This window comes from Myotis lucifugus, unplaced genomic scaffold (assembly GCF_000147115.1).
Source record: "Myotis lucifugus unplaced genomic scaffold, Myoluc2.0 scaffold_160, whole genome shotgun sequence".
NCBI classification, from domain to species: domain Eukaryota; kingdom Metazoa; phylum Chordata; class Mammalia; order Chiroptera; family Vespertilionidae; genus Myotis; species Myotis lucifugus.
In genome coordinates this window covers 1344638-1369353 of record NW_005871208.1, presented here as the reverse complement: position 1 = coordinate 1369353, position 24716 = coordinate 1344638, and the positions used below count along the sequence as shown (strand labels likewise).

The following is a 24716-nucleotide window of genomic DNA, read 5'->3' as shown; positions in this document are numbered from 1 at the left end:
GTGGAGGGGTTTGGTCTGAGACTCCTCCTTGTCCATGTCTCCTTCTTCTTTCCAAGCCTCACACTTGCTTGCTTCGTATATGGCTTTCACTTTTCTCATGGGTCAGACATTTTATCTCCACTTTTGTTTCCCATGAGCAACACTTCTTAGCTCATATGGTAGGCTGGCTTAAACAGATGTCCTTGGCTGAGGTGAGGCTAGAGTACACCCTGTAGGGCCAGCATACTTTTCATCCCCCTCCCCCAACCCCAAGCCCTCCTCTGGGTATTTCTCTGAAGAGGTGGGCACAGATCACAGATGACATGTCATTGGACAGTGGCACTCTGGCACTACAGGAAGGCACTCAGCCCACCTGGAAGAGGTTGTCTCCTCCTCACTCTTGTGTCATGGAGCTCAGTGGCTCTTGATTCCCTGGTGTCAAAACTCAACTCATCCTGCTGGATCAGGTGCTGTTTGTCTTCCCTAAGACCCTTGAGGAAATCACATGAAGGGAGGGTGGAGAGCTCCAGTCTTTTGTCAACCACGGCAGGTTTGGGTGATTAAGCTAAGAAAGCAAAGTCGTTTTGGTCCAGAGGATTATTTTTGAGGTGTGTTGGGAACTTAGAAATAACTTATTGCCTGGAAGGCAAACCAAACCCAAGATGACTCTCAGCTAATTGCTGGCCTCTCCTTCTTCCAAGCAAACTGCTTGGTATATAAAGGCCAGTCTCCTCTGTTGTCCTCATCCTCTGTCTTCATCCCTCTCTGCTCTTGCTAAGTGATTGCTAGCTCACCTCCAAGCTCTCACCATGAACAAACAAGTCTGCAAGAAATCCTTCAGCGGTGGGAGCCAGGGCTTCTCTGGCCGCTCTGCTGTGGTCTCCGGCGGCAGCAGCAGGATGAGCTGTGTGGCCCGTTCAGGGGGAGCCAGTGGAGGAGCCTGTGGGTTCCGGAGCGGGGCAGGTGGCTTTGGCAGTCGCAGCCTCTACAACCTGGGTGGCAACAAGAGCATCTCCATCAGTGTGGCTGGTGGTTCCCGGACTGGTGGCTTTGGGGGAGGGCGTAGCAGCTGTGGCAGTGGCTTTGGAGGTGGCTATGGAGGTGGCTTTGGTGGTGGCAGAGGAATGGGAGGTGGCTTTGGAGGGACTGGTGGCTTTGGAGGAGCTGGTGGTTTTGGAGGGGTTGGTGGCTTTGGAGGAGCTGGTGGCTTTGGTGGAGCTGGTGGCTTTGGTGGAGCTGGTGGCTTTGGTGGAGCTGGTGGCTTTGGTGGTCCTGGTGGTTTTGGCCCTGGTGGCTTTCCTGGGGGAATCCAGGAAGTGACTGTCAACCAGAGTCTTCTGCAGCCCCTCAATGTGGAGATCGACCCTCAGATTGGGCAGGTCAAGGCCCAGGAGCGGGAGCAGATCAAGACCCTCAACAACAAGTTTGCCTCCTTTATCGACAAGGTGAGGGAAAAGCCCAGGGGCGTCATAGAGGGTTTGGGCCACCCAGGGGGTTGGTATGGAAAGATGCAGTGGGATCTGCCTGGCTTAGAGGCAGGGGTGTGGCTTCTTGTCATAGTTCTGCCTTGGTCCCTACAAGACAGTGAGCCTGCCTCTTTTGCTCTTTGGGTCCTTTTTTCCCAGCGATAAAAGGCAGTAGGAATCTGACTCCTGATTTACTTCTAGGGCTAGGACCAGGAAAAATGAGGTGAGGGTCCAAATATGCGTTTAGTTCTTGTTAAGAATAGGGCATTAACTATGATACGATAATAGCTAATTTTCAATTACTCTTAAAAAGTAATTGTGAAAATCTAAACTGGCTGGTAATTAAGCTTGCACTAGTAGAAATCTTGGGACTTTCTCTCAATGACAGTATTGGCAACTGACTTACCTTCTCAATGGTGCTGTGCTTTAGCTGCTATTAAATTGAGGGGTCCATGCTGGTACAGGGGAGGGTGTGCTTGGTCTGGAGGATGAACCTGGGATTGGAAGTTAAACCTAGATTACCTGTAAGTCTAAAGAAAATCCAAAACAACCTGAGAAAAGTTAGACCTCATTGACTGTTTTCTCTGCCTGTATAGAGGTGAATAAGTTTTTAATAATAAATAACTTTATTTATGCTTCCCTCCTTTAGTTGTATTCTGAAGGATCTCAATAGACTAGAGAAGTGCTTGGTTTGACTCTTAGCTTTGTGTCTTAGTAGCCACATCACTTTGGGCAACTTAATTAAGCTCAGGTTCCTTATCTACAAAATGGGGATAATAACATCCCCTTTATAGGTGGTTGTGAGGATTAAATGAGAGGAAATATGTGAAAATAGGTATAGAGTAAGCACTTAATATTCTAGCTCTCCCTTTTCTAAAACTTCATCTTTCCCAAATTCCAAAAAAAAAACAACAACTCCAAAACAAAACCAAAACAAAAAACCCAATAAACAAAACAACAACAAAAACCCAGAAGCTATTGCAGTTAAAAATAACTGGGTTCATGCTCCTTATTTCTACCCTTTGGGATGCAGGTGCGGTTCCTGGAACAGCAGAACAAGGTCCTGGAAACCAAATGGAATCTGCTCCAGCAGCAGACCACAGGCTCCGGTTCGGGCCCCAACAACCTGGAGCCTTTCTTCGAATCCTACATCAGCTTCCTGCGCAGGCAGCTGGACTTGGCTCTGGGGGAGAGGGGGAGCCTGGAAGGCGAGCTGAAGAACATGCAGGTCCTGGTGGAAGACTTCAAAAAGAAGTGAGGCCCCAACTGGACACTTTCCTTTTCTGGGGGATTAGCAGGGAGGACTGGCCCCACTTTGGGATTTTAACTGTTCCCGACTGCACCTTCATGCAACACCTTGGATGGTTTATTGAGGAAAACATGACCAAGCGGAAGAGGGTGAGAGGGTGGGGACTGAGACTTCTAGGAGGTAATTATGACATGTTTTTCAGTCTCAAGGCAGGCTCCCTCCTATACCAGCCCAGATGCGCAGGAGAGCCTCCCAGAGTTTGAAGCTCTTTAGGATGAAGAGCCCTACACACTTAACTGTACATAGGAATCCCCTTGGAAGTTTGTAAAAAATGCACATTCCTGTGCTCTGGTCCTAGACATCCAGGATCAGTGGGTATGGGCAGGTCCCAGAAGTCTGAGTGCCCCACAGGTCCCAGGGATTCTGGGCAGACAGTCCAGGCCTGCTGTGGAAGGCACTTTCAGTGTGTGCAGTCCAACGCAGTCCAACCCCCCATCTCTGCAGTTTCAGTCAGCTTCCTCATGCAGTTCGGAGCTGTAGTTGACACCCCCTGAGGTCTGTGAGAGGCAAACAGGGCTTCTCACAGACACCCTTGGGGGTCAGGACCCATGGGAGTGGGCACACCTGCTCAGGGGAAGCCCCAGTCCAATTCAACCACACAGACCTGGTGGGAACCCATCTGTGGCAGGCTGAGTGCTAGGCTCTGGGAGTCCAGTGACAATTCATAATCTCATCAATCAGAAACCTCTTTCCTCCTGGAATCATTCCAGTCTTTGATCTCTGCAGGAGGTTTTTAATAGGCACAAAGCTGGTAACTTTGATGCATTCAGGAGACATGAGTTCATTGTTATCCCTAATTCCTATAAGAAGCAACTGTAATTAATGAAAAGAGAAACAGAAACACCGGCTCTGAGCAAATATCTCTCTAGGTCTCACATGTGCACTGTGCTTTGTGATGCCTGTTGGAGCCGCAAGTAGCTGGCTCCTTGAAATCTCCCTCCACCCTGCCTGCCCACACCTCAGCCTGTCACCCCGACTTGGAGGAGGACAAGGAGAGGCCTCTAGACAGAATTGGCTATATAAGTTTGGGGGTTCAGTACAAAATGAAAATGCAGGGCCCTTGTTAAAATATTAAGAATTTAAAGATGGTGTCAGCAGAGCATTAAACTGGGTGTGAGCCCAGGGGCCCCTGTAGCTGGTCTCGTCTCTGAGTGAGGAGGTTCACATGAATGCTAGAGATCCTCGTCTTTTTTATTTTTTAACTTCTGAAATGTCACTGTCCAAGTGTGTGCCTCTTTCCGTCCCAGGTATGAAGATGAGATCAATAAACGCACTGCGGCCGAGAATGAGTTTGTGGGACTCAAGAAGGTAAGTGAGTTGGGATGGGCAGGTCGAGGCTCCGTTTCTGGGCACTGCCACCATGGGGAGAGCAGAGCCAGCTCTGGGCATGGCGACCCTACGCCATGTGTGGGGCTTACATTTTCCCTTACATTTTTGGAAAAGAGCTGATTAGTAATGCCAACTGATAATGAACATTTTTTTGGATAGAATTAATCAAGGTTTTTAGCCACAGATGTACTCAGATGTTATTAAAAGTAACAAACTATAAATACTTGTCACTTGTTTAGATCAGTTATCATAGAGATGGAATAGTGAGAAGAATACCTTTATTTCAATTCAGGAGGCTGTTTTTTACTGCTATGTTACCAAAGTCAAATATTAGAAAAATGTGCTTTTTCTACCCATATCCCATGCCTGACTGATGTGGTTTATAGTGTGTTACAGCGTTGGGGTTTGACTGGTCAAAGCAATTATAAGGAAGAATACTTTTCTTTTTTTTTTTTTTTTTTTTTAAAGTGGGAAGGTGAGAATTCACTTTTAGGAGGAGGGGTGGGTGAGGGGCAAAGGAGAGAGATGAAGACTTAGGAGAGAGCTATGGGTGGTAGGGGAGCAGAGGTCTTCTTTTGCTTTCTGACCACCCTTCCCTCTGCCCCAGGATGTGGATGGGGCCTACATGAACAAGGTGGAGCTGCAGGCCAAGGTCGACAGCCTGACAGATGAGCTCAACTTCTTGAGGACCCTCTATGAGATGGTGATTCCTTAGTTTGCCAAGCTCCACAGCCTTCCTGCCTACATCTTCCCAAACATGCTTCTCAAGTGTAACTTTAGGGGATAATCAAGTGGCAGAACACACACAAAAGCAGTGTCAGGGCTCAGAACTCAGCTCCACCCTACCCAGGAAATGCTAACTTAGCTCCCCAGCCTGCATAGACCTGGCCCACAGGGCCAAGGTTCCTCTCTGTCAGCTTTACTTTCCCATTTTGCTCTACATCTTCCCTCTGGCTCCTATGCGAGTATCACAGATAGCTCCTTCAGAACACTCTTCCCTATTGCAGTCCCATCGAAACCCACACAGAATGCTGCTCGCTGATACTTTCAGGCTGACCCGATTATATTTGTGTATTTCCTTTTCCTTTAGCATTGTTGTCTGACATCCTTTCATCTACAACTGGGCCTAAAATGCAAGCTTATTATTCTAACTGTCCCACTCCTGGGCCCCATTGTTGGGATATCTTTGCTGATCAAAATTCTTGAACTTTTTCATTCCCAACATCCCCCTGGGTCCCAGAGGATAGTGAAGATGACCATCCATGTTCCCCACAGGAGCTGTCCCAGATGCAGAGTCATGTGAGTGACACATCTGTGGTCCTGTCCATGGACAACAACCGCTGCCTGGACCTGGACAGCATCATCGCTGAGGTCAAGGCCCAGTATGAGGAGATTGCCCAGAGGAGCAAGGCTGAGGCTGAGGCCCTGTACCAGACCAAGGTGGGAGCCCTCCTCCTATTCCCACACTTTGGTTTTAGGTCCTGCTGACCTTCCACACTTTGCAAAAAACATATTGGTTGGTTTCTCCTCTGTCAGCTTGGAGAGCTGCAGACCACAGCCGGCAGACACGGGGATGACCTGAAGAGCACCAAGAGTGAGATCATGGAGCTCAACAGAATGATCCAGAGGCTGCGGGCTGAGATTGAAAATGTCAAGAAACAGGTGTGTCTGGGGTTATTGGAGATCCTGGAGATCTTCTGGGCCCTGGGGAGAAGGAGAAGCAACAGCTGTGCCTCTGCCACATGCTTTCTCTGTCCTTTCATGGTGTCACATGTGGAATAGCACCATCTCTGGGACATTCTGTTTCTCCAGATGTTCCTCATAAAGGCTGGGCTTCCTGATGGTCCCTAAGAAGAGATGGTTGCCCATTCTGGTTTGCCAAATCTTGCAACTGTAGGGGCGGCCTTAAACACTCAGCTCTCAGTAGGATCTGCTCTCTGTGACTATTTGTCACATAACCTTGATGACTAATTTGTATCACTGAAATGAAATAATTAGGCAAGGGAGTTTTTAAACAGTCTTACCAAAAGAACCACCCACCAGACCACTACAACCTTTGCCAGCAAATCAGTGTTCCTTTTCTTGATGAGACATGAATCAATTTCAATGGGCCAGAGATGAATGAGCTACTTGCAAAACTGACTTCTGTTTTCTGAGCATGCCCCATTGAATCTCTAAGGAAGGGAACAAAGGGATGCTGGATGGGGAAGAGACCTCTCAGGAAAGTTCAGGTGTTTGTTTCCTGGTCACTATGCTAATTGATCTACTTTACTCTGCCTCAGCATGCCAACCTTCAGGCAGCCATTGCTGAAGCTGAGCAGCGTGGGGAAATGGCCCTCAAAGATGCCAGTGCCAAGCTTGAAGGCTTAAAGGCTGCCCTACAGAAGGCCAAGGATGACATGGCCCGGCTGCTGCGTGAGTACCAGGAGTTGATGAATGTCAAGCTGGCCCTGGATGTGGAGATCGCCACCTACCGCAAGCTGCTGGAGGGCGAGGAGTGCAGGTGAGGGGTGGTGGGGTCAGCATTCTCCAGATATAATTTTAAAGTGATGTTTGATAGTGAAGAAAGAAGGCAAGATGACAAGGAGAGGACAACCCAGACAAAGGGTAAGGAATCTCCTGAATGACAGCGTTTAGCATTCAAGCACCATTATTTTTTATTAATCAACATCATCCAACTCTTCAACTTACCATGGACATCAATATTGTATTACATCCTTTGTTGATCCTTACTATGTGTGATGTGTAAGAAAAAGTGCTTTGAGACTATAAAAAAAGTTATAGTGGCTGTCTGGTGGAACTTTCTGAGATGATCAAAATGCTTTCTATCTGTGCTGTCCAATACAATAGCCATTCGCCATTTGAGCACTTGAAATGTGGCTAGTGCAACTGAGGAACTGATTTTTACATCTGATTTAATTTTAGTAAATTTAAATATTTTAATGTGGCTAATGGTTAACATATGGACAGCTCAGTATAGACAGTTCTGCAACCACCAACCCCTGAGCCTGAGTCCATATAAGGAGGTGGCTGATACATACGTACTCTGGAAAACGAACTCAATATCAAGCAGCAGGTTAGGGCTTAGTGAGTAGATATCAAAGGCCAAAAGTGTGTTAAGAATTGAGAGATCTTTCTGCTGACTAGATGCTTTAGGCAGCCCAGGTTCATAGCCTTTGTCCCTGGGCAGCTCCCAATCTGATGGAGAAAAGCAAAATGCAAGTGTGAGAAGAAAACGTAAGGATTTCTTATGAGTCCCTATGGAGAGGAGTGCGAGTGAAGATGGAGCTCTGTGTATTGGGAGTTGTGCAATGAGGAGGGAGTGGTCGACACCAGAGGGGCCCACATTGGCAAGGTGTGCGGACATATTCCATGTCTACTCAGATATGTGGACATGCCTGCTCCACAAACAAGAACGAGGCATAGGAAGATGAGCAGTGTGCACAGGGCATTTTCAAATTCATGTGTTGTGTCAGCTCCTCTCACATTTTACCCACCTTGAACAACCATCATCATCACCACCCCCAGCACCACCCCAGGAGGGCTCATTGGGGAAGGTCTCCTGGAAGAGGAAAGTCAGAAATAAAAAGGCCAGGGTTGGGTGGAGAAGGAGGGCAAGGTGGGAAGAAGGTTCAGCAGCGGAGGAGAGGTGAGAATGGGCTAATCAAGTGGGATTTGCCTAGAACAGATAATCTTGGGAACTAAGGGAAAGAAGATGAGATCTGGAGGGTGGCTGGTAGAGTTTCTGGACATCTCAACCCCTGAAGAAGCCCCATTTCCTGGGGAGATCTGGTCATGGAAACAGGCTTGGAATAGCCTTTCTTCCCCTGTGAACTTGACCCCTTGTTGGGCAAATGGGAGAACATGGCTCCCAAAGTTATGAACCTTCAGCAGTGTGGCTAATGGCTCATTGCAGAAATAATCCACCTCTCCTTCTCTCCTTTTTTAGGATGTCTGGAGAGTGTCAGAGTGCTGTGAGCATTTGTAAGTAGCCCTTCAAAAACCTTCTCCTGGGTTGTAAAAAGAAGAATTAGAAACATCCTCCCTGACCTTCAGGCAGGAGAACCTGACCCATGAAATGAGGCCAGGCCACCAAATGGTACCTCGTGTCTCAGACCATGGCCACACACACTTAACTTAGTGTAAATTGACACACCCTTAAGGTCTTGGGAGTTCCCCAGGTTGGAGAACCAGAAATTTCTGTGGATACTGCACACTGCCAAGTAGGGTGGAGCTGGGATATGGGCCTAGCCCAGTGGTTCTCAACCTTCCTAATGCTGCGACCCTTTAATACAGTTCCTCATGTTGTGGTGACCCCCAATTTCATTGTTACAAATTGAACATAATTAAAGCATAGTGATTAATCACAAAACAATATGTAATTATATATGTGTTTTCCGATGGTCTTAGGCGACCCCTGTGAAAGGGTCGTTCAACCCCCAAAGGGGTCGCGACCCACAGGTTGAGAACCGCTGGTCTAGCCCATTAGCCTGAATCGAGTGCCTCTTCTCCTATAGCGGTGGTCAGCAATGTCACCAGCACAAGTGGCAGCTCTGGCGGAAGCCGTGGTGGCTTTGGAGGGGTCAGTGGCAGCAACAGCGGTGGCTACAGAGGCAACAGCAGCAGCAGAGGCAGCAGTGGTGGCCACAGAGGAGTAAGCGGTGGCAACAGCAGTGGCTATGGTGGCGTTAGCGGCGGCAGCACTGGGGGGTTCCAGAGCGGTGGCACTGGGAGCTACCAGAGTGGCAGTGGCACCAGCACCGGAGGCTACCAGAGTGGCAGTGGCACCAGCACCGGAGGCTACCAGAGTGGCAGTGGCACCAGAGGCTACCAGAGTGGCAGTGGCACCAGCACTGGAGGCTACCAGAGTGGCAGCGCTGGGAGCAGGCTCAGCGGTGGAGGCAGCAGCTCTGTGAGCCAGAGCGGAATTGGTTCCAGCTCTGGTGGCATCCAGACCACTGGAGGCAGTGGCTACAAGTCTGGCGGTGGCGGCAGCACCAATATCCGCTTCTCTCAGATCCCCAGCTCAAGCCAGCACAGCTCCAAGTGATCCTCCAGGGCCAAATCTCCATGTCCACCTGCTTCCCTCTCAGCCTGCAACAGCACTTCCCATTCTCTGGTTAGCATCAACAGATGCCAATCTCAACCTTGCTTTTCCTCAAATTCCCTGGAGAAGGGGCTGAACTTCTTTCTGGCTCCTCCATCCTGAAGACATCTCCCAGGCCAGGGAAGGCCAGATGCTAGTCTGGGATGTTGATGTCCCTAGATGTGACCTGGTGATGGCCCCTGACTTTGGACAGCGACACTTGAGCTAAAACCAGTGTGGACCTTCCCAGCCTGGCCTGTTCCCACTCTGGCCCACCTCCCTTTCTCCCTGGAGGTTAATGGTCTGAACCTGGCATGTTTCAGCCTTGCCTGAGGAGGGCCAGTGCTAGAGGGTGGATGGTCAAGATCTCTGGACTGTTGGTTCACAGGGTGCCTTCCCCACATCTGGGCATCATATCTTGACTTACTTCTGTCTCCTTAATTCCCTTAGCTGTGGGTCCTCTGGTGATGATTATGTCGTATTTTCTTTTCTCAATAAACTGCACTGTATTTCACATTTTGGTGCTTGACTTTCATTCAAGGAGTCACAGAATAGACAAGAGTGGAGGGAAATCAGGTGTGGATGGTGGTCCTCCAGAAGTTCAGTAGTGGGTAAACAGGACACTGAATTTTCTTGGCTTCTCCTTTACCCATTTGGTTGGGCTTCTTGTGATAGGTCTGCCCAAGAGTACTTATGTTGTGTAAGTGGGGACACCCCCTCCCCACTCCCAAAGAGATCTTATCATCCATCCTTCTGCTCCTGTGAAGGCCCCTGTGATCCAGCCTTGGAAGAAGAGGGTTTTGCAGCTCATTAAGGGAATAGATTCCACTGGGACTTTGGCTCCTTTGCTCCACTCCTATGCCATCCAGACACAGATCAAATTTTCTTTCTGCAAACATAGCTCCTGGGATCTGAAGGGGTCAATATATAACACCCTCTTTCCATGACCAGGTTCTAAGCCAATTTAAAAAGACAAAGGAATGAGCAAATGGAGAGCCAACACTGCCTTTATTATCAACAAAGCAGGTATGGGAAAACATGGCTTATACTTTGGTGAAATCCATTTCCTATCACAGGAACTCAGGATTAGGCCAGATTTCCCCTGGACAGAGGCAGCATAAGGCCATCATGATCTTCCCTATGGGGTCAGACCTCTCATGATAGATAAGAGAGCAGAATATAAACTTGCTGTGGACAGCCAGACCCTAAGAGATGGAGGGGCAGAGCAATGCATGCCCAGTTCTTCCTTCCAAACTCATTCATCAGGGAAGAGACAGTAGGAGTGCTACCCTAGTAAAGCTCATTTTGTTAGCGGCAGAAACATTGTACCTGGTGTTAGACCTCAGTAGTGGGTAAAAATCAATCTCAGTACTTGAGTTCTGGGTAGGAAAGAATTCAGAGCCAAGACTCAAACCATAAGAGAGAGTTTATTAGTAAGTCACAGAGGTAGAAGAAGTGAGCCATAGAAGAAATGGGCTCAGGAAATGAGTTACAGAGGCAAAATAAGGACCCTTGGAGATTAGGAAAGAGAGATATACTTGCCTTGAGATGAAAGCCAGAGGAAAGGCACAGTGTGCTCTGGAAGAGAGAGAAAGCACTCTGGGGAAAGAAGGTGTGTGTGTGTGTGTGGGGAAGTGTGGGCATGCTCCACAGAGAGCTGTGCAGTGTCCTCCATGCTGAGGGTTTTTATTTGGAGGCCTTAGGGGAGAATCCCAATAGACCATTCATCAACTTTCAAGTGTGCCCCTTTGTGGTCTCCACTGATTGGTCGGCACCAGGGGTCATTAGTCAATGCAGCTAGTCCTGATGTCAGCCATGGCGTTACACCATCTGATTTTGCTGCTTCTCTGGGCTTGGAGCTGAAACACATCTGAAGCCTAGATGTCAACTTCCCAGAGTTAATGCTTAAAGGAGTGGTCATTCAAGGACTTATAGTTTTGCCCATTGCTAGGCACCCAGAGCTCTACACCCTGGTGACCCTCTGCACCTGGCCTATTGTTACCACTCTACTCATATCTGTCTAACTGCGTACTATAATTCCAGATGGATGTAAAATTAGGAATGGGGAAGATGCATGCATGCCTAACCTTTCACTGGCATTTCCCAACTCTTCTCAGAAAGCTGAAACCCTGGGGTAATGGGACAGCCGCTGAGGGTTTGTAAGTCATGGTAGATTATGCAACCCCTCCCCCTCCCCAGAAGTCATATCAGAGCTGGACTAATGACAGGGCATCTGTATTTGTCTGATGGTCCAAGGGGAGTGCCAGGACCTTGCCGCTTGTTCTGGCACTTTATCTAATTTCCTAAACTCATCCAATCTGATCTTCAAAGAATAGCAGTCCTGGTCTTAAGACTTGGAGAAGAAGCCATTTTAAAATTCCTAGTTTTTAGAGTTCAATAAATGCTTGCCCATCTTTTCAAGACCTACAGACAGGAGGTAGCTCTCTCCCCATTGGCACAGCTCTGAGTACTTTGGGAGTAGGGCAGGCTGTTCTGAATTGTTGCCCTGATTGGCTTTTATGGATGTTACAAGAAAAGCCACCAATCCCTAGGAAAATACCTCAGATGCTCTATGTTGAAAAGGAAGCTTAGATCAGGACTGGGAAGAAGAGAGAGTCTGTGTAGCATGGAGGAAGGGCCAGGTTACAGGGAGATGTACAGACCAGATTGCAGGAGAATTCCAGGATTAGCATCATGGTCCATATTCTTGAAACAGGCTGGGACTAAATCATGTGTCAGTGGATCAGGGAAGCTTCCAGGATGAGGGCATCATGTCAAAGCCAGGCTAGGGGCCAGGGAGGAATATTTCTAAGTCTATGGGAGGCTGGCAATCCTGAACCTTGAAGAATCTCTGAAATCCATCTTCCATTTGAAGACAGCTGGGGAAGTCTTTGCCTTTGAAGGCAGACAGAGTATATAGAATAGGTACTTACTGTTAGGGTTTTGGGGCTGGTGACTTGGGCTGTGAAAGAATTCACAACTAAGAGAAGAGATAGATACAGTGAGAGAGCGTTTACTTTCCCCCAAGGGAAAGGGCCAGTGCATTGCTAATCAATACAAGGGCAAGGAGCAAAAGCTGCACCCACCCCCCCACCTGCTTTTAAAGCCTTGGACAAGGAAGGGAGAGGGAGGTGATGCATAATCTACCATGATTTACAAACCCCCCAGACCTCAGGGGGTTGTCTTTGTTAGTTCTTCAGGAGACAATCTGGGCAGATGACCTAGGGAGGTGTCTAATCAGTATTTTTCTCAAGCCTGTAAAACATTCTTAGAGCAAAAGTTATGAAGAGTTTCAAAGAAGCTTGTTTGAAGAGGAGGGGGAAGGGAACTTTCTACTAATTATCCCTGGGTTGTAAACCAGCAGGAATGAAGGGTATGCAAGAATGTAGCCTTGGAAGTAGCTTATCTTGTTCCACAGTTTGAACAGAGGGACTCTATCAGAGGAGCTACAAATCTTGGAGTTTGCTTCTCATAAATTGTGGAAGGCTGCAGCAAAGAAAAGAAAGGCCTTTCTTCCATCCTAACATTCACCTTTGTGAAATAGTCAGAGGGGTGACAGGAACCCTACCAGCTATGTCTTTAGAATTAAATAGTCCATCTCCCAGTGATCTCCCAGTGGTGACTGCTTCTTTATTCTCCATCCTTTATCTTTTATTCTTTGTCCTTCACTTCTCCCTCTCCCTCTAAATCTCTTCCCCTAGATTATAAAAACAGCACATACTACAGCAAAACTGCATAACATTTAGCAAAGTTGAAGATCATTTATAATTTCACCACCCAGTGGCATTTTTTTTGACACACACACACACACACACACACACACACACACACTCAAGTAGATATACTGTATTTCACAGAGTAGGGTCTTACATACTGCTTTGTAAATTGGTTTTTCCATTTGATCTATTGTGGTATTTATCCATTTATTCATTCAACAACTAGATTGAGTGCCTGCTATTTTCTAGACCATTTTTAGGCTCAGAAATAGAGTGGAGAAGATATATAGTGTCTGCCCTCATAGAGTTTAGTCTAGCTCAGTGATGGCGAACCTTTTGAGCTCGGCGTGTCAGCATTTTGAAAAACCCTAACTTAACTCTGGTGCCGTGTCACATATAGAATTTTTTTGATATTTGCAACCATAGTAAAACAAAGACTTATATTTTTGATATTTATTTTATATATTTAAATGCCATTTTACAAAGAAAAATCAACCAAAAAAATGAGTTCGTGTGTCAGAGGTGACACGTTTCATAGGTTCGCCATCACTGGCTCTAGCTAGAAAGAAATTTACCAAATAATATATTTCTATAACAACAAATATATATGGAAATAAATCATTTCCCTTTTTAGTACAGATTCCTATTATTACTAAAAAAAATCAAAGACACACATTGGGAATTAAACTACTATTTTTTCCCCTTCTTTCTAGAGGTGTGATATACATGTTTTCTGGTCTGAAATGTTCTACCAAACATTTCATTATACCAAAGCTGGACAGAGGACCATTATAGCTTGTCTCTACCCCCTTGTACTCACGCTGAGTTAGACAAATGGAACACCATTTTGGCAGGAAGATGAACAGAGTTGGAAGTGCAGAGCTTGTAGAGTTACATTTATACCAAACTCACACTCACCCCCAACCACAACCAATCAACTAATTTATACAGAAAGGATTTAAAACAAACCAGCACAAATACTAGTACACTTCATATGCTATAAAAAGGATATTTTTAGTCTATTTCCAGCATATAGTGTATGTTTATCAGTGTCCATCAAAATAGACACACCAATGAAGAAAGTATTTTTGCCTTCATAGCAGTAACAACTAAAATGTGCAATTATTTAATACTTGGATCTTTAAATGGGTAATCATAGAAATCTTAAGACTAAGTCTACTAGATTAGCCTGAGTAGTCAGCTATAAAATTTCTTTTTTCAAAAAATGATACTTAAAAAAAAGAGGCTTCTCTCAAAAACAGTGGGACTACACCAGGGCTGGGAGCCGAAGATAAAAGAACTGCAAACTCAAGACCAGGAGTTGATTTTCACATGTAGCTTTTGGGTAAAGGACATCTTTTTTTTTTTTTCAATGAAATATATATTTTTTATTTTTATTTTTTTATTTTTATTTTTTTAAAGTATTACAAAGGGTATTACATAAGTGTCCTTTTTTTCCCCCCGCCCTTGACCATCCCCTGCCCTCCCTTACCCCCCAGTGTCTTATGTCCATTAGTTATGCTTATATGGATGCATACAAGTTAAAGGACATCTTTTTGTTTTTTTAGTTTATTCCCATAGACAAGACTAGTTCTATTTTTCCCAAATGGTCAGCAGAATATAAGAGTTTCAGAAATGTGAAGACAGGGGCAGCTGTTTAACACCCTAGGTAGGCACTCCCAAATAGTAAAAAACTGCACACAGGTGACCCACTGGGTTTGAAGCACTGAACTTTTACTCAAGCGCTGGGAGCACATGGACTATTCAGGCAGAGCCTGCTTGTGGTGTTTGGAACAGGCAGGGCTTGTCATGGCGTTATTCCACTTTGCTGACACAGGAACCTGTGTGCTGGGGAAGGTACTTCAGGTGGAATGCTGCACATAGTCTTGCCCCAGGGCAGTCTGACTTGCAAAAGCACCCGACAGAGGTGTCTGCTTTGGCAGAAGTACCAGGGGTTACTGAACACAAGAGGTGATTCAGGAAAAGCAGAAGTCCTGGGAGGGTCAGATCATTATCTTGTTGACCCACAGTCCCTAACATTAATGAAGAGCTGCAGACTTTCCAAGAGCAGGAGCCTCTCCCAGACTACTGAGTTCATTATGTCCAGAAGGTTCCCATAGCCTGGGGGCGGGAGCTAGTGTGGCAGACAGTTCTGGGAAGCCAGTTCAGAAGATGACTTGCACAATGAAATCACTAAACCACTGCTTAAGTCTTCAGCCTTCTTTTTCTGCTCCATAGTCCAGAAACATCTCTTTAAATGCCAGAAAGTCCCTAAATGTGAGCAGCATGTCAAATATGTCATCAGCCACTTCATCTTTATGGTGCTTAAACGTTGTTGTGAAGGCTGCCATGTTGAATCCAGGGATCCTCTCCAGCAGATTAATGAGAGGATTAATATATTTTCCTTCCAAAGAAAGATAGTCATTAGCAATTGGTGTGTAGGTGAGTTTATTCTCTTCTGTGTCTTCAAACTCCTGGTAGTCCTTGTCCATGAAATTTCTCTGAAGGACCTGGAACTTGGCATCCATGATAGATCCAACCACAGCATCAAATTCTGATTCAGGGATGGAAGAGGTGGACAGCGCCAATCTCTCTTCTTCCAAGACTTCAGTCTCTTCTGCAGTATCCATTCCCCCCAGGGCCAGAGGTCCAGCTTCCAGTCTGGGGCACCCTGGAACCTCCCATTTGGTCCCCATTACTGACTTCCAGGAGTCACACCCTGCCATTGGTCCCCATGGCTGAGCTCATCATTCTTAATGACTGTACAATATTCCGTTATATGGAAGAAGCACATTTTGATACATGTGTTATTTCTACTTTTTTCAACTATAGTAAACATTGTTACAATGAACCCACACATCTCTGAACATTTGTCTATTCATTCTTTAAGACAATTTCCTAGATGTAGAATGCTAAGCCACTTAAATTTTTTTTATTTACACTAGTATTGTTAAACTGCTATACAGAAAGATTGTACCAATGAATACCTTTATAAGTAATGTATAAGACTTTCTGTTTCTCCAGTTTTATGAACACTTAGGTATTCCTTTTAATTTTTGATTATTTTCTAGGTTTTATTTTCATTTCTTTGATTGTTACTGAGGTTGAGTATTATAAATGTGTTGATTTGCTATTTAATTTTCATTTTCTGTGAATTGCCTCCTCATTCATTCAGTTCATGTTCTCTTTGGGTGGACATTTTGTTTTTCTCATTAATCTGCTCACCCAAGTCAAGGACTTCAACAGCACCTGAGACACTCAGAAGTACAGAATCCCTGCAACATTGATAAGTGGGCCAGAATTAGTGCCTGTGGGGATGCTGAGAATAGTTGATGTGGAGTGAGGAACATAGAACCTAGCTCAGGGAGAGGGAGGCCAGAGGGGCTAACAGGACTGTAGGGAGGTGGGGCCAAGTTATGGGGAGGGGTCACCTCCAAGATCATGTCTCCAGTGGTAGAGGAGATGGTGGAGTGTGGTGAAGCTAAGAGAGAAATAAGCAGGATAAGCCTTGTAGGATTTAGGGTTTGCTTCATTCTCTCAATATTGACTCTAAGAACATTCCCAACACATTTCCTGCCCACAAATCTCCTTCTTAGAGGCTTTTTCTTGGGAATCTGACCTAAGACAGGGGCAAAGGGAACAGCCAGTTGGCTGCTAGACCAGGGTTTGGATGCGGGGGGAAGGTGGGGAAGGGAATGCTTCTCTTAGTAAGAGCTAGACCCCTGGGGAGAGTGGAGAAAATCTCCAGAACCTTGAAGACCCTGGAGGTGAAGGACCAGGGGCAGTAGGCAGCACTCCACATATACGAAGACTGTTAGAAAATTCTGCAGGGATTGGCAGTGGAGTGGGCGTCTCTGGCTTGCTGCTATCTGATTAGGTGTAAACCTTTGCTCAGGGCATTTAGAAAAGCTGAGCTGTGGCTGGGCAGGGACTGATGTGCTGATTGGGTCTGTTTCCCCAACCTCTCTTGCCTTCTCTATCCATTCTGGGATTTTTTTTCTCCCACTGGTTGAGATCCTGAGGGCCTCACTCTGTCCAAGGTTACTGAAGAAATGACTCTTGTTAGCTATTCCCTGGCTGATAGAGATAAACTATTTCCCTGCCTCTAGGGTGCTCAGGTTGACCACCCCCAAACCACCAACTGAGGAGAGCAGTTAGTAAAGGCATGCACTACAGCTCCTTTCTTACTCCCACCTTAAGACTAGTTAGTCACTGGTTTGTTTCAAGCCAGGTGGCCTGCCTTATTAAAGGTGGGGTTACTCACAGTCAAGGCCAGCACAGTTCACATTTGAATGCCCATACATTTATTTCATTCACTTTTCGCCCCGAGGAACTGGTGATTAAGATGCAGGGTCTTAACTGGCCAACAATAACACTTTTTGGTGGAAGTACAAAGAAAACCGAGACTTGAGGCATTCCTAACAGTTTTTTTCCAGCTTTGGATAATTATTGCTGTTCCATTAGAACTAAGTACAATTTTTAATATAGAGGTGAATCACTCTGTCTAGTTTTTTCCATCCACACATGGATGATGTCTGCCCCGATCTTCTGACAACACACGCCCAGACACACATGCACATGTGTATGTGCACACACACACTCACATTCACATGCCTGCCTTTTTGGAACAGAAAAGCACTAAACAGCAATGATGGCAGCAACAACATCAACAACACACACGAAATCTGGAGAATGAGGACGCTGGTGATAAGAGGGTGTGACGTTTGGTTGATGTGCTGATACCACCTGCACAGCTGTACATAGTGGCCCTGGTTTTCTGTCATTGTACATAAGGATGACACTGTGAGCTAATGTGGACTTAGTGCTTGTTATGCACCAGGACCTGTTCTAAAATAATAGAACCCTCACAACACCCTGTGAAGTAGATATTATTGTTACCCTCACCTTATTGAAGGAAACCAAAGCACACTGAGTTAAACAGCTTACCAAAGGTCATGTAACTAGGAGGTGGGGAGCCACGATTTGAACTCAGACAGTTTTTAAAAATATATATATTTTACTGATTTTTTACAGAGAGGAAGGGAGAGGGATAGAGAGTTAGAAGCATTGATGAGAGAGAAACATCAATCAGCTGCCTCCTGCACATCCCCCCTCGACCAAGGTACATGCCCTTGACTGGAATTGAACCTGGGACCCTTCAGTCCGCAGGCTGATGCTCTATCCACTGAGCCAAACCGGTTAGGGCTGAACTCAGACAGTTTTACTACAATATGACTCCACCAACACAAAGGCCAGTGAGATACAGGGGAAGGGAAGATTTTCCAGCAGTGGTTTCTCCTCACCCTGAGACTCACAATGTCCAACTCTGATGTTCTGAGGTCTCTCTCATTGGCCTCTCTGGTCTTTTTGTGCATTGGAAACAAGTGTTCACCCTGTGCAGACACAGCTCCATGGGCATGTGACTTGGCAAAGGACAACACTTTGTGTAAAGGAAAGGTGACTGTGCTCTGGATGGACACAGCCCATGCTACAGCACATAGCTTGGTGACCAGAGTGTGGGCTGGATTTTAGCTCTCACTCACACTCTTCTCTGTAGGAAGGTAGGGCCAAGTTATGGGGAGGGGCCACCTCCAAGATCATGTCTGCAGTGGTAGAGGAGATGGTGGAGTGTGTGGTGAAGCTAAGAGAGAAATAAGCAGGACAAGCCTTGTAGGATTTAAGGTCATTCACTCCCTCTCAGCATTGAACCACTCTTGTTTGGAACTCTTGCACAGGATACCACCTACACAACTGTACATGGTGGCCCTGGTGGTTTTGTGTCTGAGCCCTGAGATCTGGGGAGGAGAGAAACTATCCCCAATCCCTTGTTGACTCTCCTTGTTCCCCAGTTTCTGCAGCTGGCCTGCCGCTACACCTCTCCATGCAGGGTTGGAACTGCCTTTCTAGAATAAGACAGTAAGGACACCACTACTTCTCTCCAGTGGCTCAGGTTCCCACAAGATATTATGGCTTTAGATGCACTTCAGCCTGCAAGGGATGGGTGTGTGCTCTCATCAACAAGGAATGCTTTATCCATATTCCCTGACAAATCAGATCTATCTATGGTTTATCCACCACATCCAAAAGAAAGTTGCCAAGTTACACAAGAATGAGGACTTGGAACCTACTTATGTGGATTGTAGCCCTTTAAGGAATGTGGAGATTAAAAAATGTGCAAATTAGTGATACTGAAAATGATGGTTAATACCTAGTGAAAAAGCTAATACTACATTCTAACTTCAGCAGAGAGATCTGAGAGGATGAGACCTGGAGAGTATCTTTTGGGTTTGGCTTTTAAGAAGTCAGCAAGGAATGTACTCTCAGGGGTGTGGTGCCCATGATTTCATAGAGCAGTGATGGGGAAGTGTACAAGGTGAATTTTGGGTTACCCTTTGAGACATTTAGTTAAGAAGGGGAAGAGAGGACCTCGTGGCGCAATGGTAGCGCGTCTGACTCCATAAGAAGGGGAAGAGACAGGATGATAGCAAGGTGTCATGGGTCAAGAGAGGGACTTTAAGGATGGAAAAGACTTGAGCATAGAGGAGGCATTGAGAACATGAGAGGGAGGAGGTAACTGAGGGAGTAAAGACCTAGAGATGAGTTATGAGGCTGTGTTGTAGCCTTGTACAAGAGAAAAGAAAATAAGGCAGGTGCTGAGGCAGGTAAGAGTGAAAACACAAAAGAGATGCTGAGGAAAGATCACCTATGACAGCTTCAATTTTCTTAGAGAAGTAGAAAGTCAGGTCATCTTCTGAGGGCAGGAAGTGGGGACTGAGGAGGGGCTCAAGGAGAGTGGTAGAAAATTGTGACAGAGGTCAAGGGAAATGAATGAGAAGCTGACAGGACAAGGGAAAGATTGAACACCCAGCTGAAGGTGGAGATCAGGACTCTGTTGTGTCTCAGATTACATGCTATGTGAGTCCCCCAGCAGGGCTCAGCCTCTGCAGTAGGAGGGGGAAGGAAGGTTCTGGCCTTGACCTAGAGATGGGACTTTGATGGACTGAAGATGGAAGAATGGGGAAAAAAGGAAACAAAGATGATGGTGAGAAGGTTGTTCAAGCAGTCACTAGACTGTTCCATGAGAGATGGGACAGCATTACTTTTGTTTACCACTCCCCACCACCTGGTCAGTGTCTGGCACAGAATATGTGCTCAAAAAATATTTGTTGAATGAATGAATGACTTCCACAACATTCCTGAACCAGTGGATGGAAGGTCCAGCACATCATATAGAGATGGTGACACTGCCCAATGGTGTGCCCTGTGTGTGCTTAGGAGTACAATCAGGTCCTGTTGGAATCCAATGACATATCTGTCATCCTCTCAATGGACAAGAACTGGCATCTGGACCTGGATGGCATCATTACCGAGGTCAAGGCTGAGGAGCAAGGTTGAGGCTGAGACACTGTACCAGGCCAAAGGAAATGAGGGTCACTGCATCAACCTGGACCCATCAGCCTTTCCCAGGGCTCCCGTTCCTTCACTTCCAGCCCCGTCTGGCAACTTCTCAGAGAATGCACATTTTATTCATTGGGAAACCCACTGAAATTTATTTTACAAACTTGCAGTGTTTTTCATTCTACTGCATAATATCTTTAAGAGCAGCCATGATTTTCAGTTAACTTATTTTTCCCCCACTCCTAATGTCTGGTGGACATTTATGTGATATTAAGACTTTCTGAATTAATTGCAATCCTATTCCCCCTTTTTATATGTACATGTGTGAGGTTTAGGGATAATCTCTCCCTACCTGTTCCCCCACTTCCAGGTTGAGGACTTGCTGACCACAGTCAGAAGACATGGCAATAACCTGAGGAACACAAAGAATGAGATTGCACCACTCAACAGGATGATCCAGAGGCTGGAGGCCAGTATTGAAAATGTCAAGAAATAGGCAGGTGTAGCTCTTCAAAGCTTGAGATTGTAACTCTGATGATAGTGGTGCCCTGGGATGCCAACAGGGCACTTGGACCTAGCAGGATGGGCAGCTTTTCAGGTCCTCATTGAAACCTCCAGTAATGTGGCATCCCTGGTGATACAATACAGAGCAAGGGCTTCATGTTACCTCTACCCCCATCCATCACCACAAGATGGAATTATCTGCTCTAATTTCAGTGAGTGAGGCTCTAAGACTACATAAAATAAGTGGGGCTGAATTTCTGAGGTCTCAGATCATGGATTATTCCTTCCTAAGAGTTTGGGAAACAAGTGACCGTTATATCTGGATAAGGACTCAAATGACCACTGGAATTTCCCAGCATGGTGTAGCTACATGGATATGAATGATATGGGAAAAATAAGTTAGTATGGTCAGTTACACAGTACACAGGTTAGAGATTTTTCATTAAGGAGACAGATAGAGGCCTGTGCTCACCTGTCATATGTCCAGATGGGTTTAGAGATTCAGTCCTCTTCCTCTCCCCTCTCTCACTTCAGAATGCCAACCTGCAGGTAGCAGTTGTTGATTCTGAGCAGCATGGTGAACTGACCCCCAGAGATGGCCATGTCAATTTGGCAGAGCTCAGGGAGGCCCTGCAGCAGGCTAAGGAGGACTTGAGCCATCTCTTGCATGACTATTAGGAGCTAATGAACATCAAATTGGGCTTGGATGTGAAGATTGCCACCCATAGAAGATGCTGGATGGTGATAAGTGCAGGTTGATGAGGACTCTGGCCAAGGCAAGGACCCAACTTGAGAACCAAGTTTCCTAGGACCGTTGGTCATTGGATGCAGTGGCAAAGAAGGGCCTCAACAACTCTTGATGAACTGCACTGCACTACACTCTCCCTTTGGGCTCAGGATACAAATTTTATATATTTGCTAGAGCAGAACACGTAGAGTTTCCTAACAGGCATAGTGTCAGCCAATCTTGGTATGGTGGAGAATAGAAACTCTGCCTTGTCTATTCTCAGCTCTCTATTTCCTTTTCTTTGTTAAACTGTAATACATTATGGTACAATTGGCTTTATAAGTTTTTCAGATTAATAATGACCAAAGGTATTTGCTGAAACAGAGGGCAACACACTGAAAATATGGCCTGCAGAATGCTATGTTAGCAGCGATGTGTGGAATGAGTGAAAGATGAGAAGATAATGAGGGTGCTGAGGGAATCCTTGGGGTTAAGCCAACTCGGTCAGACTGTACAATCTGCCTGACTGCCATGATGTGCTTCACTCTTTCTGGACCCATCCCAGGGCAAGCCACACCCTGGGGCTGGCATACTTCTCATACTGGCTTCCGTGGCCCATGCCAAGAGCTCCAAATGGCTCAGGGACAGTTAACTCACTAACTGCAGTGCCCAGTCTGGGTCACCTCTGGGGCAGCCTTTCCTTATCTTCCCCCTTGGGATCTTTAGGTCAGGATGGTCTAAAGAATGTGATCAAAAGCTGCCCTATATCTTCATTCCTTATGATTCACTGGCAGCCATCCTCTTCCCCAGCAACACTTTTCTACAGCACTCTACCTTAAATCTTTCCCCTTCTATATCCTGAGATCTCAAGGTTCTAGAAAATCAATACATGAAGAAAATTCTTATTTACTAATTACTACTTGTCCAGACATTGTTCTGAGAATTTCACATGTAACTCATTTAATTTTCACATGTAACTCATTTAATTATACCGACCCTATGGGGTAGGTATAATTATCCTTATTTTACAGATGAGGAAAAGATGAAGGAACATAAAGGTCACACTGTGCCAAAGATCATAGCAAGTGGTAGGGTTGGAGTCAGGGTTTGAACATTAGGTATTTGGACCCCAGAATTCATGCTTGTAACCTCCATACTATACCAATAACACGTGTAGTCTCCCCCCAACCCCCTAGTAAATTTGGGGGGAGGGAGGTGGTGGAGTGTCCTTGGTCCCAGAGGCTCACTTTATTTAGAACCCTGCTCTGTCCTTGGTGCTGAAATCGGGTCCAGATGCCTGAGGGAATTTTCTATTTTTGGAGGCTGACCCTGCTCCTGAACCATGCTCTCTCCAAACAAGACTTCTTCCAGTCCCTACTTTAGCTCTAATCATTTGCATTTGTTCACAGATTTTCTGCTTTAAGATCAGGTAAACATTTGGTCTATAGCTCAACTGTAAAATAGACTTCGTTCATTTTGTTGTGTTCCCTTTAAAACCAAGACCAAAATATATTTCTTTTTTATTTCTCTGTCAAAGTCTTATGGATAATAGAACTGAACTATATTTGTATGTTTTCATTTTTACTCCAGATGCTGGGGAGTATTTGTCATTGAGTGATTAGAATATTTTCTTCCTCTTTATTATTTTTAATTTAACTCCTGTATTGAGATGAGAAGGATATATAAATAAATAAAATTAAAAAGCTAGTATTTTTTAATTGAAACTAAGCTCATGCTGGGCAGCATTGGAAACTGGGCACTCACAAAGAGAGTGATTTAAAATATTAGCTGTTAGTATTTATTAACGTGGTAATAAAATAATATCTGGATGTTTCAAGGAATACATAAAATAATGTACTATGTAAAAAGAACTTTATAAAATGAAATATATTCATACAGATATTGCAGTACATGTGTGCACATTTGATTAGAACTTAGAGTATAAATCCTTTTAAGAGAGGCTCTATCACATATTTGTATATTACATAATACTGGGCAGAAAATGTGCACTCCATAGCACTTGTTGACTAATGAACTGATTAAATAATATAAGGCATGCTAGAGCTTACCACAGATCCTAAAACAAGGTAAGTATTTAACAAACGGGAGATATTACCATCATTATTTCTAGGGTCACCCACTGCTGATTTCTGAGGAATCAGACTCTCAAGACTAGAAATGATCTCTGAGACCATAAAGAGAAACCCCTCTTAATATTTAGACACTGAAGTCCTCCTCTCTCTCACAGAGGATGCTAAGCTGAATCCTGCCTTGTAAATTTCACTCACTGTCCCAGTTTTTCCTCTCTGTGGCCATAGCGAGCAGCCAAACCCTAAGTCACCTTGTGCATGAGAGTCTAAAAATGTTATGGAAGGTTTTCCCTTTATCAAATTCCTTCTCCATGTGGATACTTCCATTTCCTCCTCTGCTTTGGGCTTCTTCATGGGTGCCCTCCCATAGACATCCTCTGGATGCCTGGAACCCAATCTAACCCTCACTAGCCCAGGGAAAGGGGTAGGGTATGGGGCTTCTCTTTATGCATCCTCTAACCTTGCAGGTGAGTTTGCTGAGGACTCATCAGGAGCTTGTGCCATTTTGTATTAGCCATCATGAAACTGTCTCCCACAATTAACTACACAGCTGTTTTATTTTAATAGATGTGTAAGGTTTTAACTTACATTAATCTCTATTAACTCTTTCTTGTTAGATTTGGCTTTGAACTGTTAAATTATTTTTTTGAATTCTGCTTCTGCCATCCAACTTCTTGTTACTCTGACTAGGTTTAGGCCAGTTCTACCTTTGTGCTATCTGCCAAGGTACCCTCACTTTGGCATACTGAAAACAAAACTTTACTTAACTAAAAACTTCTTATTATAATAGAGAATAAAGGTGTTATACTTAATCTCAAGGGAAATATCTCTTTAAAAACTTCTTAATTGTGGAAATTTTAAAACAAATATAAAAGTAGAGAGAATAGTGTGATGAAATTCTCTGTATCCACCACCCAGCTCAACAATCAATCCATTATCTCATTTCATCTCTATTCTAACAACTTCTCTTACCTCTGCAGATTATGTTGAAGCAAATCCAAGATATCATGACATTTTATTTATAAAGATTTTTGTAAGTTTTTCTAAAAAGATAAGGACTCTTTCAATAACAAAATCATAACATTATCATCCTTAACAGGTTAAACATTAAT

The 24716-nt window shown here is 45.1% G+C and overlaps 1 protein-coding gene and 1 pseudogene across 1 annotated transcript in view; one reads left to right on the top strand and one right to left on the bottom strand.

Annotated features, from left to right (window-relative positions):
- The first annotated feature begins 788 nt into the window (after window positions 1-788).
- KRT1 (keratin 1) overlaps window positions 789-24716 on the top strand; it is a 67485-nt gene continuing 43557 nt past the window's right edge. The window contains exons 1-9 of the mRNA XM_014461760.2: window positions 789-1424; window positions 2479-2699; window positions 4002-4062; window positions 4691-4786; window positions 5359-5523; window positions 5620-5745; window positions 6366-6586; window positions 8033-8067; window positions 8601-8665. Coding sequence (XP_014317246.2) covers window positions 789-1424; window positions 2479-2699; window positions 4002-4062; window positions 4691-4786; window positions 5359-5523; window positions 5620-5745; window positions 6366-6586; window positions 8033-8067; window positions 8601-8665 — 1626 coding nt within the window. The remainder of the gene's footprint in view (window positions 1425-2478; window positions 2700-4001; window positions 4063-4690; window positions 4787-5358; window positions 5524-5619; window positions 5746-6365; window positions 6587-8032; window positions 8068-8600; window positions 8666-24716) is intronic.
- On the bottom strand, window positions 15099-15413 carry LOC102417425 (annotated as a pseudogene).